The sequence below is a fragment of the Sinohyriopsis cumingii genome, chromosome 16 (genome assembly GCF_028554795.1).
Source record: "Sinohyriopsis cumingii isolate HCF-2022 chromosome 16, ASM2855479v2, whole genome shotgun sequence".
In the NCBI taxonomy this organism is placed as follows: domain Eukaryota; kingdom Metazoa; phylum Mollusca; class Bivalvia; order Unionida; family Unionidae; genus Sinohyriopsis; species Sinohyriopsis cumingii.
This window is the reverse complement of record NC_142976.1, coordinates 18508274-18524326: the sequence shown is the minus strand read 5'-3', so window position 1 is coordinate 18524326 and position 16053 is coordinate 18508274. Positions and strand designations below refer to the sequence as shown.

The 16053-nt window shown below is 35.0% G+C and overlaps 1 protein-coding gene across 5 annotated transcripts in view; it reads left to right on the top strand.

Moving 5' to 3' along the window:
- LOC149780014 (large proline-rich protein BAG6-like) overlaps nt 1-16053 on the top strand; it is a 105632-nt gene that overhangs the window by 76620 nt on the left and 12959 nt on the right. For 4 of the 5 annotated variants that reach the window (XM_089936754.1, XM_089936758.1, XM_089936756.1 and 1 more), the window contains exons 19-23: nt 1162-1264; nt 5168-5298; nt 9962-10222; nt 10889-11074; nt 13927-14034. In XM_089936754.1, coding sequence (XP_089792880.1) covers nt 1162-1264; nt 5168-5298; nt 9962-10222; nt 10889-11074; nt 13927-14034 — 789 coding nt within the window. The remainder of the gene's footprint in view (nt 1-1161; nt 1265-5167; nt 5299-9961; nt 10223-10888; nt 11075-13926; nt 14035-16053) is intronic. The other variant, XM_089936757.1, reaches the window with a different exon arrangement.

The window sequence follows — 16053 nt, the reverse complement described above, 5'->3', positions numbered from 1 at the left end:
TAAACAAGTAATACAGCAGTCATAAATGCCTCTTCAGTTTGGCTGTTAATATTTATGAGCACAAGTCAACCGTGCAAGCACAAGTTTGTGTTTATTGTTGTCTTTCAGTAAATCTGTTTTGTGACGAAAATAATCAACAGAAGTATGGGTCAATTAATAGTTAGTATTTTTTACAAGAATAACAACATAACAAATTGAATACGCTGCATACAGATGGTGCTCCTATTTTGATGGACATTGCATACTTCAGAATAATTGTAAATTAGATATATTTGCAGTATATGCAATGAATTCTCCCCCTTGCTGCTGTGCTTGACAAAGTAAAACCATCTGAAATTTATTTATGCAGGGCTTTGCTTCCTTTGCTGATAGCTTATTACTTCCTGAATTGCACTCTATAATGAATCACAGATAAGCACAATTCTGACAACTGAAATAATCATGTTTTGCATTTATTATATGGAGTAAAAATTCTAAGAAACATTGCTAATCACAAACTTTATTAAAGTTAGTTTCAACATTCTCATTCAGTGCATTTATGTGTAATAACATACGTTATTCAGCATATATCGTTGATGTACTTAACTGTCATTAAATTGGGTTGTTCTAACTTGTGTACTCTACCTATGCAAATTTGTGAAATGGACTCCTCCACAGCAGAATTTGACTGGACACATCACCTGGCAGGTCTTGCTACTGTCAGCCAATTAAGTAGTCTGATAAAGGTGGTTGCTTATGTTAGACAGCCTTACCTTCTAATTGCCTCTATATCACTTTATTGACAAATTTAGCATCACTGTATTGTATAACATCACTGAGTAAATTTGCAGTAATTGTAGGTCAGTTGGTAGGGCATCAGACTCACTATCTGAGGGTCACAGGATTGATACTCTCCCACATCAGCCTATATCAGCAGTCCTGGTGTTCCTTAAGAAAGACACTTAGCTCCTATTTCTTGGGCATGATGCCATTAAAGCATTCCATTTTAGAAAGAAAATTCAATGTATAGCAATTCAGGCAGCTTCATGGTAATGCTTACAGGCTAATTTACCTTCATTAGGTGACTGACTGATTGTTCTATAAATTACAGTAAGGTACTTGCCATCATTCAGTATTTGAGGTCCATTTCCATTTAATTTTTTTGTATGTTCTCTTTGGCAGGCCCAGGCAGAAGTCAGACCCAATATTGATTTTCGTGCCACTCTTAATGGATTCTTAACCAATCATTTAATTACTCTGACGAACCTGATCATGAATACACAAAGTAAGTAATAGTCTATTTGTAACATTACTATTATACATGTACATTTAAATCAATTGAATTGACAGCCTTTATACAATGACCACATGCCTTTAAAGGCTTTGTTCAGTTGGTAATATTTATAGATAACAATACACATTTGCAAATTTACGTGGACCACCTTACAAACTTATCTTGTATGTAATCCAGAATGTTTGTTAATGCAAAGATTTGACTGCCTTTTGTTTGTTGCTGTTTTTGTAGGGTTTACTGCTATTTTCAGCACAAGATAGGATATACATGGTGGCCAGTATAAATGAAGGAGGAACCTGGGAAAACCCTGGAAGGAACCACCAAGCTACTGGCAAGCTTTCTCACATACCCACACTGGCTGAACCTGGACTCGAACCCATGCAGACAGAGGTGAGATGGCAATGATCCATTACGGTGAATGCTTTAGACCATTCAGCCACTCAGGACCCCAACTGTATTTTGGTAATGTTAATGAAACGGAATGTTGATCTAAAAATATTTCAGAGAAACAATTTCAAAGAAACAATACTTGTATTAAAAATGTGTCATTTATAGATTTTACTAGGAATTACTCTTTGATTGAATGTTTACATTTTTGAATGTGAAATGCTGTAAATCATGCGATTCTTGTTCTTAAAATTGTCCCAAATTATCAGCATTGTGAAACTATCTTTCTGAGAGAAGTTAATGACTGTTTATATTTTACTTCATCTGCAGCATGTGTTTGGCATTTATGATACAGCCATACTATCGTCTAAGTCCTACTTAGTCAACAGGACACAAATTTTGTCTAAGTGGAAAACATTTCACCCAAGTTGATCTATGTTTTGGTGTTTCATAAGGATTTGTTCTTAGCCCTGTTCTTTTCATTCTGTACACTCAGCCATTCTCAGTTGTCATAGACTAACATCTGGTGTCTCACCAGTTGTTTGATGGTAACACTCAGATATACAAATTAGCTGCTCTGCGGAAGTTGAGGCTACCATCCAAGGTGTAGAGAGGTGCATTTCCAATAAGTCATGGATGACATATAACAAGCTGCAGATGAATGATGATAAAACTGAAGCCATCCTGATCACCATACAAAAACTTTCTCATCCACATTCTTCACCTCAAACAATAAGTATCAGGAATACAAACATTAAATTTACATAGTCAGTACAAAACTTAGGTGTCAGTCCTGACAGTATGCTCTCATTACACCAAATTTTCATGAACATATATATATATATATATATATATATATATATATATATATATATATATATATATATATATATATATAAGGCTGCACATTTGGAGCTAAGATGCACAAGTTCCATTTGTAATTTTCTTTACGTTGATGCCACTAAAACATGTTCCTTTCAAGACTAAACTATTGTTACTAAATTCTATCTGGATCATGTCAGTATCTACTTCAGAAACTTCAAAAAGTTAAAAACATGGCCACTCAGATCATCCTTATAGTACGAAGAACTGGACACTTCTCCCCTATGCTCTGTACCCTTCACAGACTTCCCATATAATCCACAATCAAATACAAAATGCACTTCTTTTCCAATACTCTTTCTTATTGTTCCCTCTGTTAAAACTTAAGTCATATGGACAACGTTTTTTTGCATATTATGGCCCAGCTACGTGGAACAAATTGCCCATAATTCTTAGACACAAGGACACTGATCTCATTCAAGAATGTTCTTAAAACTCTTTTATTTCAACTACAAGAACAGAGTTAAAGACTTAATAATATTTAATTCCTTAATTATTGCCAGCATGTTTTGTCTTTTAGTAAGTTCATGGTGTTTGTTTCTATAATGTTGTTTTAATGTTTTTATATATTATGCAGACCTGCCAACCCATATGATTTTGCCGCAAGTCTTACGAAAATAACCCTTAAAATACAGACTTATGGCATACAAGCAAAATCTTTGGAAAAATTATGATTGCCAAAAAATCCAGATAAGTGGTGCATCTGTTTTTGATTTTGATTCGGTTTCATATTAGAATTAGTCACATTAGTCAGGAAACCAGACTAACTTTACAGCACCATACCAGAAGCTTTAAACTGCACCTATTTGTTCATGCGAAGTGTCTGCATGATCAAAATGTTTATTAAGGAATTTTTTAAAAATGGCATCCAGAAAGAGATGCATGTTTAAGACAAAAGGGAAAATGAGACTTTAGAAAAGTGTTAATAATCAACACAGAAGAATAAAAAAGAATATTCAGATTCTTGTGAACAAAAGCTGGAAAGGACACAAGTTTATTGGACATCACATTCCAATTTGAGTGTATCTCGTGGCAGAGATAAGATTGCCATCATCATGTGAAATGGAAGAAGAATTTCGAAGAATTATATCAAGTTGAGAAATGTCAACAAGCCATTGAGTTGCATAGGGTTTGGAACTAAAGTTCTTGGAACTGTACTGTTGGTAAATAAAGTCTGTGTACTTTAAAAATTTGTCAGTTAAACATAATGTTTATCATCGCTGTGTCAAACTTTTAATAATGTCTTCCAGCTTTACAATAGCAGTTATTGATATTTTGTTACATCTTACTGAAAGCTGGTCAATCTTAGGAAAAAATCAACTACCTTACTGAGACCGACTTGTCAGGGTTGGCAGGTCTGGTTATATAATATTTTAAAGCGCTTAGAATTGCTAATGATTTGGTGCTGTACTAAATCAGCATTCTACATCTTCTTCTTCTTGTTATTATTATTATCAAGATAAAGTATTATTAGGTGCTGTTCTAAATCAAATTATTATTATTAGTAGTAGTAGTAGTAGTAGAAGTATCAAGATAGTCTTAGCTATTAGCAAAATAACTTTATTGCTAATAGCAAAGTAAAGTTTTGTTTTTTGTTTGCAAGATTGAATCTGCTATTGGCAATATAAAGTCCTGCTATTAGCAAAATAAAGACTGCTAATTAGTAATATAAAATTGTGGTTATCAGCAAGATAATGTCCGTGCTGTTTGCAAGAAAAAGTCTTTGCCAGGTAAAGATCTTTCTGTTAGTGAGATAAGTCCTTGCTATAAGCAACATACAGTGCTTGCTATTGGCAGGATGGAGTCCTTGCTATAAGCAACATACAGTGTTTGCTATTGGCAAGATGGAGTCCTTGTTATAAGCAACATACAGTGTTTGCTATTAGCAAGATAAAGTCCTTGATATGAGCAACAGTGTGTTTGCTATTGATGAGATAAGCAACATACAGTATATTCTATTAACAAGATAAAGTTCCCGCTATAAGCAACATACAGTATTTGCTATTAAATAGATAAAGTTCTGCTATAAGCAACATACAGTTTGCTGTTAACAAGATAAAGTCCCCGCTATAAGCAGTGTACATTGTTTTCTATTATCAAGATAAAGCCATTATCAGCAAAATAAAGCTGTTTCTGTTAGCAAGATAATTCTTTGTTATCAGCAAGATAATGTCCTTGCTATTTGCAAATAAAGTTCTTGCTATTAGTTGGTTAAAATCTTTGTTATTAGCAACATAAAGACTTTACTATTTGCTCACTAGCTTTCTTTATAACTAGGTTTATTGCTGTAGAATATTAAAATTCTGCTTTCTTGCTGAATTAGTGAAAATTGTGTTCTCGTAGAAGTTTTGAAATTATATTATTAGTAAAGTACTTGAAGCTGTGTCCCCAAAACTATCTTTTGAAGAACTGCATATTCAAGTCTAAATTTTCCAGAATAATAAAATATTTTAAAGAATGACCCATGGAAAGGTCCATGATAGCAAAGGGTAAGCAACACCAAAATTAATAAGAACTTGAAACAACTTGTATTATCAGTAATTTACACCAATAGTTAGCTCTTGTTACCTACATTTATGATCTTGTGTGAACCATGATTTACTTTCTTTTTTGTGAACAATATAGGTGGAGACCAGTCTTTTGGCACAAGCCTGTACAACAGTGTACACACATTCTTTACAGAGCTAATAAAACTTTGTGAATGCTGTCTTGTTAGAGGTTTACCTGGATTTCAGACACTTCTATGCAATAGAATTGTAAGTCTCTTGACCAAGCTAAGTACATACTTTATAAACCTCCTTGTAAATAGTTTTGCCAGGTTCTGTAAATCAGGGAATTCATTTTAATTTTGAAGCACTCTCCAATCTGGGCAAGTGACTTGCAACATGTGCTCACCAGGATTTGTTTCACACTTACCTTAAAAGCAAAAATGTAGAAAATACTGTAAAGTCGTCTTGTCATTTGTATTTCATTATTCATTCTTTTGTTATTATTGATAACAAACAGAAATCAGCTTACTTGCCATTTGTTAGTTAATACCTTAGTTCTTTTTTTCTTCTTTCATTTTCTGTAACTCTTGCTTCATATTTCTGTGCAACTCTCGTTTTTTGCAAGAGGAGTTTTATCTTCAGAAAAATGTGTCACTGTCACCACATACTTACTATACAGATTTATTAAACAGGAAGTTGTCATGTTAAATCATTTATAGTTGGGTATCACTGACTGGTTGCCTGCAAAAATAAACCAGTCACTGAATGGTTGCCTTGCAAAAATAAACCAGTCTCAAAATGATTGCCTTATAAAAATAAACCAGTCACTGAATGGTTGCCTTATAACAGTAAACTGGCCACTGAATGGTTGATTAAATACAGACCAGTCACTGAATGATTACTGTGTGTGTGTGTGTGTGTGATTTGGATTTTTAACATAGCTGTAACAATTTTTCAGTCATATTGCTATGATATCTGCAGTGTGACAGTTTATAGTGATGTCTAGCACTGGGGCATCATGCCACAGACATGTAGCATGATGTCCCACCCAGTCACATTATCCTGACACCAGACCGACCAGTCCTAACACTAACCTCTTAATGCTGAGCGCCAAGCGAGGCAGCTGTTAGTACCATTTCTGTAAGTCTTTGGTATGGCTCGGCCAGGGATCGAACCCATGACCTCCCACTTCTAAGGCGGATGCTGTAACCACTAGGCCACCAGAGCGTTTCTGAATGATTACTTATGGAAATAAACCAGTCATTGAATGGTTGCCTTGTGGAAATAAATCAGTCACTGAATAGTTTGCTTATGGAAATAAACCAATCACATATCAGCTGATTTTCAGTAATGGGCAAAGATCAAGAGCAGCAATTTACTTGATCAACCAGTCAGCAGAATTCTACTGTGATCAATACCAATGAACTTGTTGATACTGAATGTTCTCTAAAAAAACCCCGGTTATTAATTGTTTGAATGGAATCATCTAATTGTAAAGCACTAAAAGATATATCATAACATGTGGCTGTTTGAGTACCTGCCAAGACGAGCAGGAGGGAGCTATTTCTACACCCTAGTAATGATATACAGTCAGCTGGTGTTATAATGATGTAAGAATGGAATATTTTAGGGTTTGATAGAAAATTAATTGGAAGAAACATGTTCAGTGGTAAATTTCATCTTTATAACAAAATAATTAGCTTTTTATCCCACAATAAATTTTCTGTTATCAAATTGCATAGTTCAGTTTACATTTCATTCTTTACAGTGATATTGCCATTCTTGTTAATTGTCCTTTTATTGTTTCAGAAGATAAACACTGTATTTACATTATTGGTAAATATGTATAAAATTAAAAAAATTATTAATTTTATTCAATACTAATGCGAGGTATATATTCATATTTCTGACTCATTTTCCTTTACATTCTGGTTTAAGAATGATTAGACAAGAAAGATAACTCCTTTAAATTAAAGGTATGATATTTTCAGTACAGCTCTATTACAATAATGATCACATTAATATTAGGAAGATGCTCCAGTACCTCTTGAATCAAGCCGTTATGAAAGATGACAAATTCGTATTTCCCATCTTTATGCTTCATACAGAGAAAGGGAAGAAGATGTTTCGAGTCTTCCCTTTATGACCACTAGGTGGCTACAGTTGTTTACCAGATTATTTGCTTTTGCTTATATAAGATATATTGTATTCAATAGGTTTTAAGTTATCAAAGTCAGTCTTTTAAAATTGTACACCGTCAACAAATTCAGAATAGTATTGAGTGTAAAGTTATGTACTAGATGTTGCAATCATTATTTATTTAAATTTATTGAGAACTATGTGAATTTGTCACAGTCATGGACTTAGGTTTTTTATTTCTGAACTTGTCTCCCAGTGCCATATAGTTTGTACCACAGTTAGTACCTCTTGTTAGTTATTTTCATGCACACTGATGATATTTGTTTGCTTATTTAGTAATAAGCATCCTTTTTTTATGGAAGTAAAAAAATCAGGTTGTTATTTCTCTAATTTTTTAAATCACTCTTGTCATTCATAAATTAGGCTGTGTCACTGAAATGAACAAACTGTAAAAGTTTAAATACTCATGTGACAAGCCTTGCTTGTACAAAATATTAATGGGTAGAGAACATATAGGCTATGTTACTGTGATGAGAACTTAGAATAAAAATAGACACAAACAGTCGTGGGAAAAGAAATGCAGTTTATTAACTTTACAGTTGAAGAAGTTGAGACTAGCCAACATTAATAGTGGAGAGTCAGTTTGATGGTACTTTCTGCTCTCAAATTGATGCATGCAAAGAGACCAGTACATTGGATCAGCATCAAACAGAAAAACCAAGAGGTTGTGGATATGCCACGCTTGGTATTTCACCATGCATTGCTGGAGTTGAAGATGCATGGACTATTACATAAAGTGATGATACAGTTGCTGACCTCCAGTAAATTAGTTTTTTCATGTCCATCATATTTCTTCAGTAATAAATCAGATCATTTGAGAGACTGTCCTCCCTTTATGAGGCTGCTCAGTGGGTGTAGGCCCTTTTGCATCCTTGAATTTGGCCCTGGTGCCACTAAATCTGGGTGCATGGGGGTATTTTTCATACGTGGATAAGCCATTTGGCCACCAGTTAGAGCTACATGGCACCTTTCTGGCTGCTGTCCAACCTCCTCACCAGTTGCACTCAACAACTCGCCACAAATGTGAGCATTATCAAGGTGTCAAGTAGAACTGGTAAATAAATGTATCCATCAAGCAGTGGTAAGGAGAGATAAGGGGAAGGGATGTAAAGTGTTTTTTCTCTGTATAGAATATGGAAGGGAAAAATGAATTTTTTATATAAAAAATCTGTAATCACTAGATTTTATTGATTTGGCAGCATCTTCCAACATTTATGTGTTTATGTCTTGGATAAACTTAATTTTCTAAAATAATTTGCTGTTTTGAAATCTAAGAAGGATCAATGCAGACACTATATGGCTAATATGTTGATTATAATTTAAACTTTTGTCAGGTATTTTTTATAATTATGTATGAAAAGTCCGAACATTTTATAAATTAGTGTTTCAAATATAATATGGTCCCTTTATGTACATGTTAAATATGCTTTGAGTTTGGCATAATTCCTGTACAGTTATAAAATGCTGGAATAAAAATAATGCTTCATCTTTGAAAAAGTGATGCAGATGTTTTCTAAATTTAACAGATCTTTGTTAAGAGATGATATAGAACTTGCACAGTGTAGTTACCTTTGGTCACATTCAACCAAATATATACCAGTATTTTTCATCACATTCAGTCAGTCTGCACCAGTTATCTATGGTGGTCACATTCAATCAGTTTGTACCAGTTTGGTCACAGTCCTCCAGTTTGTACCAGTTTGGTCACAGTTATCTAGTTTGTACCTGTTTGGTCACAGTCATCTAGTTTGTACCTGTTTGATAACAGTCATCCAGTTTGTACCAGTTTAGTCACAGTCATCCAGTTTGTAATAGTTTAGTCACATTCAATCAGTTTGTACCAGTTTGGTCACATTCAGTCAGTTTGTACCAGTTTGGTCACATTCATCCTGTTTGTACCAGTTTGTTCACATTCAATCAGTTTGTACCAGTTTGGTCACAGTCATCCAGTTTGTACCAGTTTGGTCACAGTCATCCAGTTTGTACATTTGGTCTCATTTAGCCAGTTTATACCAGTTTGGTCACATTCATCCAGTTTGTACTAGTTTGGTCACAATCATCTGATTTGTACCAGTTTGGTCACAATCATCCAATTTGTACCAGTTTGATCACAGTCATCCAGTTTGTACTGGTTTGGTCACAGTCATCCAGTTTATACCAGTTTGGTCACAATCATCCAATTTATACCATTTTGATCACATTCAACCAATTTGTACTAGTTATCTCAGGTCACATTTAGCTAAATTGTACCAGTCATCTGTGGTGACATTCAACCAATTTGTACCAGTTATATTTGGTCACATTGGACAAATTGGACCAGTTACCTTCAGTCACATTATGCCAGTTTCTGCTAGTTACCTTTGCTCATATTGGACAGATTTGTACCATTTACCATTAGTCATATTGGACAAATTTGTACCAGTTATCTTGGGTCATACTGGACAAATTTGTACCAGTTACCATAGGTTACATGACCATTTTTTACCAGTTACCTTTAATGACACTCAAATCAGTAAAATTAGTTATATCTGTTCATATTTAACTTAATGTGACCAATTTGTACTAGTCACCTTTGGCTGTATTCAGTCAGTTTGTCCTAGTTACCATGGGTCACATTCCACCAATTTGTGCAAGTTACCTTTGGACACATTTAACCAATGTGCACTAGTTACAGTTGGTCATATTTAACCAATTGGAATGGAAGTGTTGCACTTTACTCATGGTTTTTCAGCAAAGCCTATCTCAGGGTGTCAATCCCATGATTCAACAGTGGATGGTTTCAATGACGGCACAACAGCTGGCCTCCTTCCTTCCATCCATTACAATAACAGAGGAGCAAGTTAGTCATTATATTGTACAGTGTACAAGTAATGATAAACCAGCAGAATCTGAAACATCAGCATCAGAGGGGATGGCTGAGTCTGTATTAGATGCAAGTTCATCAGTTCCCATGGAAACTGAAGTACCCAGGGTGTCACCTGGTGCTGTTGAGGTATGTTCAATTTCTAATTTGTTTGTTATAAATAACAGCTATTTTGGCACATAAAATATTTAACGTAATAAAAAATCATCATAGTGTCTTGGTCATAGAATTTTGACAATTTGCTTAACATACCAACATTAGAACCTCGTTAGCTTGGAACTGTTTGACTTTATCACCCATTATTGCTTGGACTTGTCTTAGCAGAATCTATTATATTTTGTATAAACTTCATTGATTTCAGCTACTGAGAAGTTGTGACTGTTGACCATGTGGCTTGATCAATCAGAATTTCACTTTTTACATTGCTGTAAACATTACTAAAAGGTTTTTTTTTTAAAATGTGAAAAGTTTGTGATTAGTAGTCCTTGGTACCAATTTTAAATAAAACTTTCTGCATTTCTGAACATGTGGATTTTAATCTGGAATCTGATGACTTAAATGTTAGAAATGAATCTGAGTTTTTAATAAAATTTATGGCCTAGCAAGCACTTCTTTTGCAATCAGCTTCAACCAATTGCATGGCTAATGCTTGAATCTCCCAAATCATCAGATTTTCTCGGCATTATGTAAGAGCATTTTTCATAGCTTTTTAATAGCAATCAGTTTTTTGTATGCAGTTTTCAGAGACTTATTTAAAACGTCATCATCATTTCCTGAAGTATGAATGTCTTTCAGTTGAATGTCGAAGCTAAAGAAGCTAAACCAAGTACAGGCAGTCCAATTACAAAACCTTCAGAGGGGAGAAATGGTGAAATTGGGGCCATCAGGGAGGCAGCATCCCCATTCAGTCAGGCAAGTGCAAATGAAGGTCCGCAAGAGGCAGTGAATGGAATGGAAGATTGGATGACAGTTGTACCTGAAGTAAGAGGACTCTTCTGACATTCCTATGTGTGTATGGTTGTGTTTTCCATGTGTGATTGTATGATTGTGTTTTTCTGTATAAAACAGCCTTGAACAATATATGTCATCACTTCACTGTTGTCTCTCATTACAATCTGTGTCGCAGAATAGAAATTGAGTGGGTTTTGGATTAAATGAATAACACAAACACACTGTGTGAAAGATGGAAATTTATGAAATGAATTAATAAAGAAAAATATATGGTGTATAAATACAATGATTCTCTCACGCTCTCAACATACGATTGATCCAATCACTCTTCACAAACATTCACACATTGAAAATAAACCAAGAATATGAATTCAGTATGAACTACAGATCTTAGAAACCTCATGGACTGCAGATACGTTTCAAATAATATACACTACAAGATTGATTCACATAATCTCAAGTATGGACTCTGATTAAGATTCAAAATAATTTTATGATATTCAAATGTGTTTCAGATAATGTTATAAACTATAAGAGAGATTCACAAAACCTCTTGGAACACAACTAAGATTCAAAATAATCTTACGAACATAAAAATGCACCCATTTGAAACAACAAGTGGACCAAACATGCTTCTAGATCCTTGTACAGTTGTACGATTCATACTCTGATGAACTGCACAGTTTCACCGCATCCTTGGGTTGGCACACTTTTATCGGCCGCTCGCCCTCTTCACAGATCCACCACATGTACAGACATCATACAGCACCCTCCAATTAGTTACGTCTACGTCCGTGGCTCCACCACATGTACAGACATACGTACATACATAAGTATCGACATCACGCAGCCCTAAATACTCTGGAAACTCCAGACAGCTCTAGTCATAGTCACAGACAGCTACAATAAAACCAAACTGGTCATAATAATTGATTCTGTAAAATCTCTAGATATATGCAAATATATTAAACTCTAATAGCAAAGTTCACAACGTTTCAAATGTGCGTTGTAATAAATGCATTATTACACAATATGACATTACAAACCGAATAGGGGCCCTGAGTGGCCAAGTGGTCTAAAGCGCTCACCGTTACGGATCACTGCCATCTCACCTCTGTCTGCGTGAGTTCGAGTCTCAGCCTCGGCTAACGTTGGTACGTGAGAAAGCCTGTCAGTAGCTTCTCGTGGGTCAGTGGTTCTTCCCAGGGTTTTCCAGGGGTTCTTCCTCCACCAGTTATACTGGCCGCCATGTATAGCCTATCTTGTGCTGAAAAATGGCGTTAAACCCTACAATAACAACAATAACAAACTGAATAAGCTTCACATATCAAATGAAATATAAATTTAATACTTACCCCTATGGCTGGAGAATAGTGGAGAGCGTACACTCCTTGACGTGATCCAAAATGACCAGTGTGTCAGTTATAAATTAATCTGCTTAAATCCATTGGAGAGTGAGTACTACTCAGGGTAAAATACCCGTGCATATCATGCTTTTAATGTGCCTCGTCGCAACTAATTTCCATCAAGGTACATGTTAGTACAGTCGCTTACCTGGAAAACACTTATTCACCCTAGATAACGTTGTACGCCTGTGCAACGAAAAATAGTCAGATAGTTCTAAGGCAAAACAAGTTATTTTTTTTCCCTAATTCTGTGACAATTTGGGCCAGTGTTCTTTGAATGCAGATATGTATTGAAACATCATTTGTAGTTTTCCATGTAAACTTGATATGCTGTATCTAAGGATGACATTTTCAGTGGGTGTTTTGCTATTCTAAAGTTGCATTAGTATTTACAATATGCCATATTGACTTGGGTCTGATGCAGAATTCTGACCCTAGGGTGGAAATTTCCCATCCTACTTCAGTGCATCAGAAAGATTCATTTACTCATCACAGTTTGGAAAAAAGGAAAGATATAATAAAGAAACTACATCTGAACAAATCAACGCAACCAGCTGTTCTAATGTTTAATCTATCAGTTGTTTTTCTTATGTTGTAACAAGGCATTTGACCATGGAAAAATAATGAACCATATAGGAATCGGAAGCATGTTAAATTTAATTTATGCTTTTCTAATCTGCTTTTCCAATCCAACATGTGTACAAATTAAAGTTTATTTAAAAAATGAAAAAGTATATATTTATTCTTCTGCAAAGCCACATTGTTTGAGACCTTAATGATTTACTTTTGGAGCAAAAGTTTAAAAAATTTGGAGAAAGTCTTTAAGAAATTAATGGACATAATTGATCAATTTTCTCATCTTTGATTGTGAATATTTTCAAGGCTTTGGACTTTAAGATATACATATTATAATGTTACGAAGTATTCACTCAGACTTTCTAGGGCTGTGCTTATGTGTAAATAAGTTCTTTAATGATTTGATTCTTTTCTGAGTCTGTTGTTTGTATAATATTGTAAAGTCCTTGAAAAAAGAGATTGCCTTTGAAAATCCCATGACTTTATTTACAAAAAATAATTTTGTCATGATGTTCTTAAATTAAATATATAAAGACACAATTTTACAACTTTAATAATTTTGTCATTTTTGAGGAGAGAATTTAATTTTGAGTATGTAATTCACTCAGAAAATGGGAAGAGGTTATATAATAAGATTTTGGTGGGGACACATGACACTTCTAGTTACTTAATCGATTTATGCAATCAGTGACAAATACCTTTAAGTAATATTAATATATTGAGTAATTTGTGTTGCAAGTAGGATTTTTGAGATGAAAAGTCATTGAAAACTCTGAGAGAAAAAAAGAGTCAGTACAGATTATTAGTCTTGTCTTCAGCAGGTGTCATTAGAACCAAGCCTAGACTTCTTAAAAGATGCAGTATAAATTATAAAGTATCTTCTGTTTTTCACCTTTTTAGGATTGGGTTCCAGTGATCACACGTGATATACAGAGACAAAGACAACAGAGGCCACAAAACCCTCATAGTGATGCCTATCTTCAGGGAATACCACCCAAGAGAAGAAGGGTGAGTCAGAAGTGAAAGCCGTCTCTCCATCAAATACATTTCCTATTCACATTAATGTTGGGAAATAAGCTGTGCTACCTCTCAAATCCTGTAGTTTCAGAAAGATTGAAATTTAGTCATACCCATCGATATGGCATATAGACAAAAGGCAGAAACTCTTGCCCATTATTTCCCCTTGTCACCTTTAGGTGAGTGCTGTTGTTGACCAGTTTATGCTTTATCTTTAGTACAGTCAGTATAATCAGTGTACATTGTACAGATCCCAGATCTTCAGTAAGCAAATCCATCCTTCAGCAGTGGTGGCATTTGTAGGTCTTTGCAAAGGACTGGTAAATTTCTTCATGATTTTCAGTGAATGATTTTTCATATTTTGTTTAGATTTGTTGACTTAGCTTTCAGACCAAGTAAGTCAAACACAGTATCCACACCATGCAGGGTTCTTCCTGTGCCATATATACTGGCTGCCATATATAGCCTATCATGTGCCAAATAAATGGCATTAAACCGAGAAAAACATTAACAACAACACACCATTCACACAGGCTGTATTATGTACTGCAAATATTGGTAGAATTTTAGTTATAGTTATTTATTTAAATTTTCTGGTTTCCCATTTGACGTCATTAGGGCCAGATTTTGTTGAGTGGTCTAAAGTACTTGCCTTAACAGATCAATGACATTTCACCTCAGCCGGCATTTGTTTGATTCCTGGGCACGGCCAATCTGGGTATGTGAGAAAGTGTGCCAGTAGCTTTCGATGGGCATGTAGTTCTTCCTGAGGTTTTCATGAGTATTGTCACCACCAAATTTACAGGCTGCCATATATAACCAATCATGTGCTGAAAATGGCATGAAACCCAAAAGAACAAAATGTCATTTGTTGACTTTTCAGAACACAGTGGCAACTAATTGCTTTAAATGCCATAAGTTGAACTCAGCATCGCATTGTAATGTTTATGGTACCTAGTCAGAGAAAACTTGGTCTTCAGCCATGTGGAAAAGTCTGAAGGCAAGAGATAGGAAGAAGAAATCGTAAACACTGGAGGGCATTATTTTAAGCAGGGGTCTCAAACTCAAATCACCACAATGGCCAAATGAGGATTAGTACATTTGGCCTAAGGACTGCATCACTAATACCTTTAGCAAACATGTCTGATATTATAGGTAGCCAATTGAAATGTTGGAAACAAGAAGTAAATGATGTAATCAAATTTTTACAACAACTGGCTGGCTGTAAAGAAAAAAAAGCATTATTAATTATTTGCAAATTCCAGTGTAGTAGTCAAATGTGTCCCCCTGAGTATAGTGGGGGATATTTAATGTCAAACCTCTATCAAAATATTTCTTGGAAAGGGGCATTGGCTTCAGTCACATCTGGGTAGATAAAGGCAGACAACTTAGTGCACCAATCTAACAAATTCCTGGATACGCTTAAGAGGAGATTAATTCAAGTGATGACATCACAGTTGCTTTGAAGGATGGTTTTGCCCTTTTCCCACCTTGGACCATTCTCGCACTATTTGGATATGCTGGGAGATTTCCCTTAGACCCTGACATATTGGTAGATGTGGTTAATAACAATTGGCATATTCTAAATTGTCACAGAATATCTTCTGAGGATCTCCAGTAATGGTATTAGATTTGTCTTGCCAAGTCTTGTGTTCAAATACAGTGTTTTGAACAGATTAATAGAAGCTATTGGATGGCATGCACAGTTAACCTGCTTGAGTTTGTATCTCCAAGATCTAATGTCACATACCTGAAAACAGAATCTAGTGGGTCCATTTGCTTCAGCTCAGATGTCAACCAGACCCATATGAGGATGGCAGAATATCCTCACTGGTGTGGGTGTAGTACTTTTGCCCTGTTATTTGCTAAGTAACTAAAATTCACTCTGTTCTCATTATCTGAGTGTTGTCTTCACACATTACATGACCATTGGTTGTGCTGCAGTCAGATTAGGAGTCTGGTTTATCCATTTTTGAGGGAATTGAGACAATCTTTCCTTTGATGCCAGTG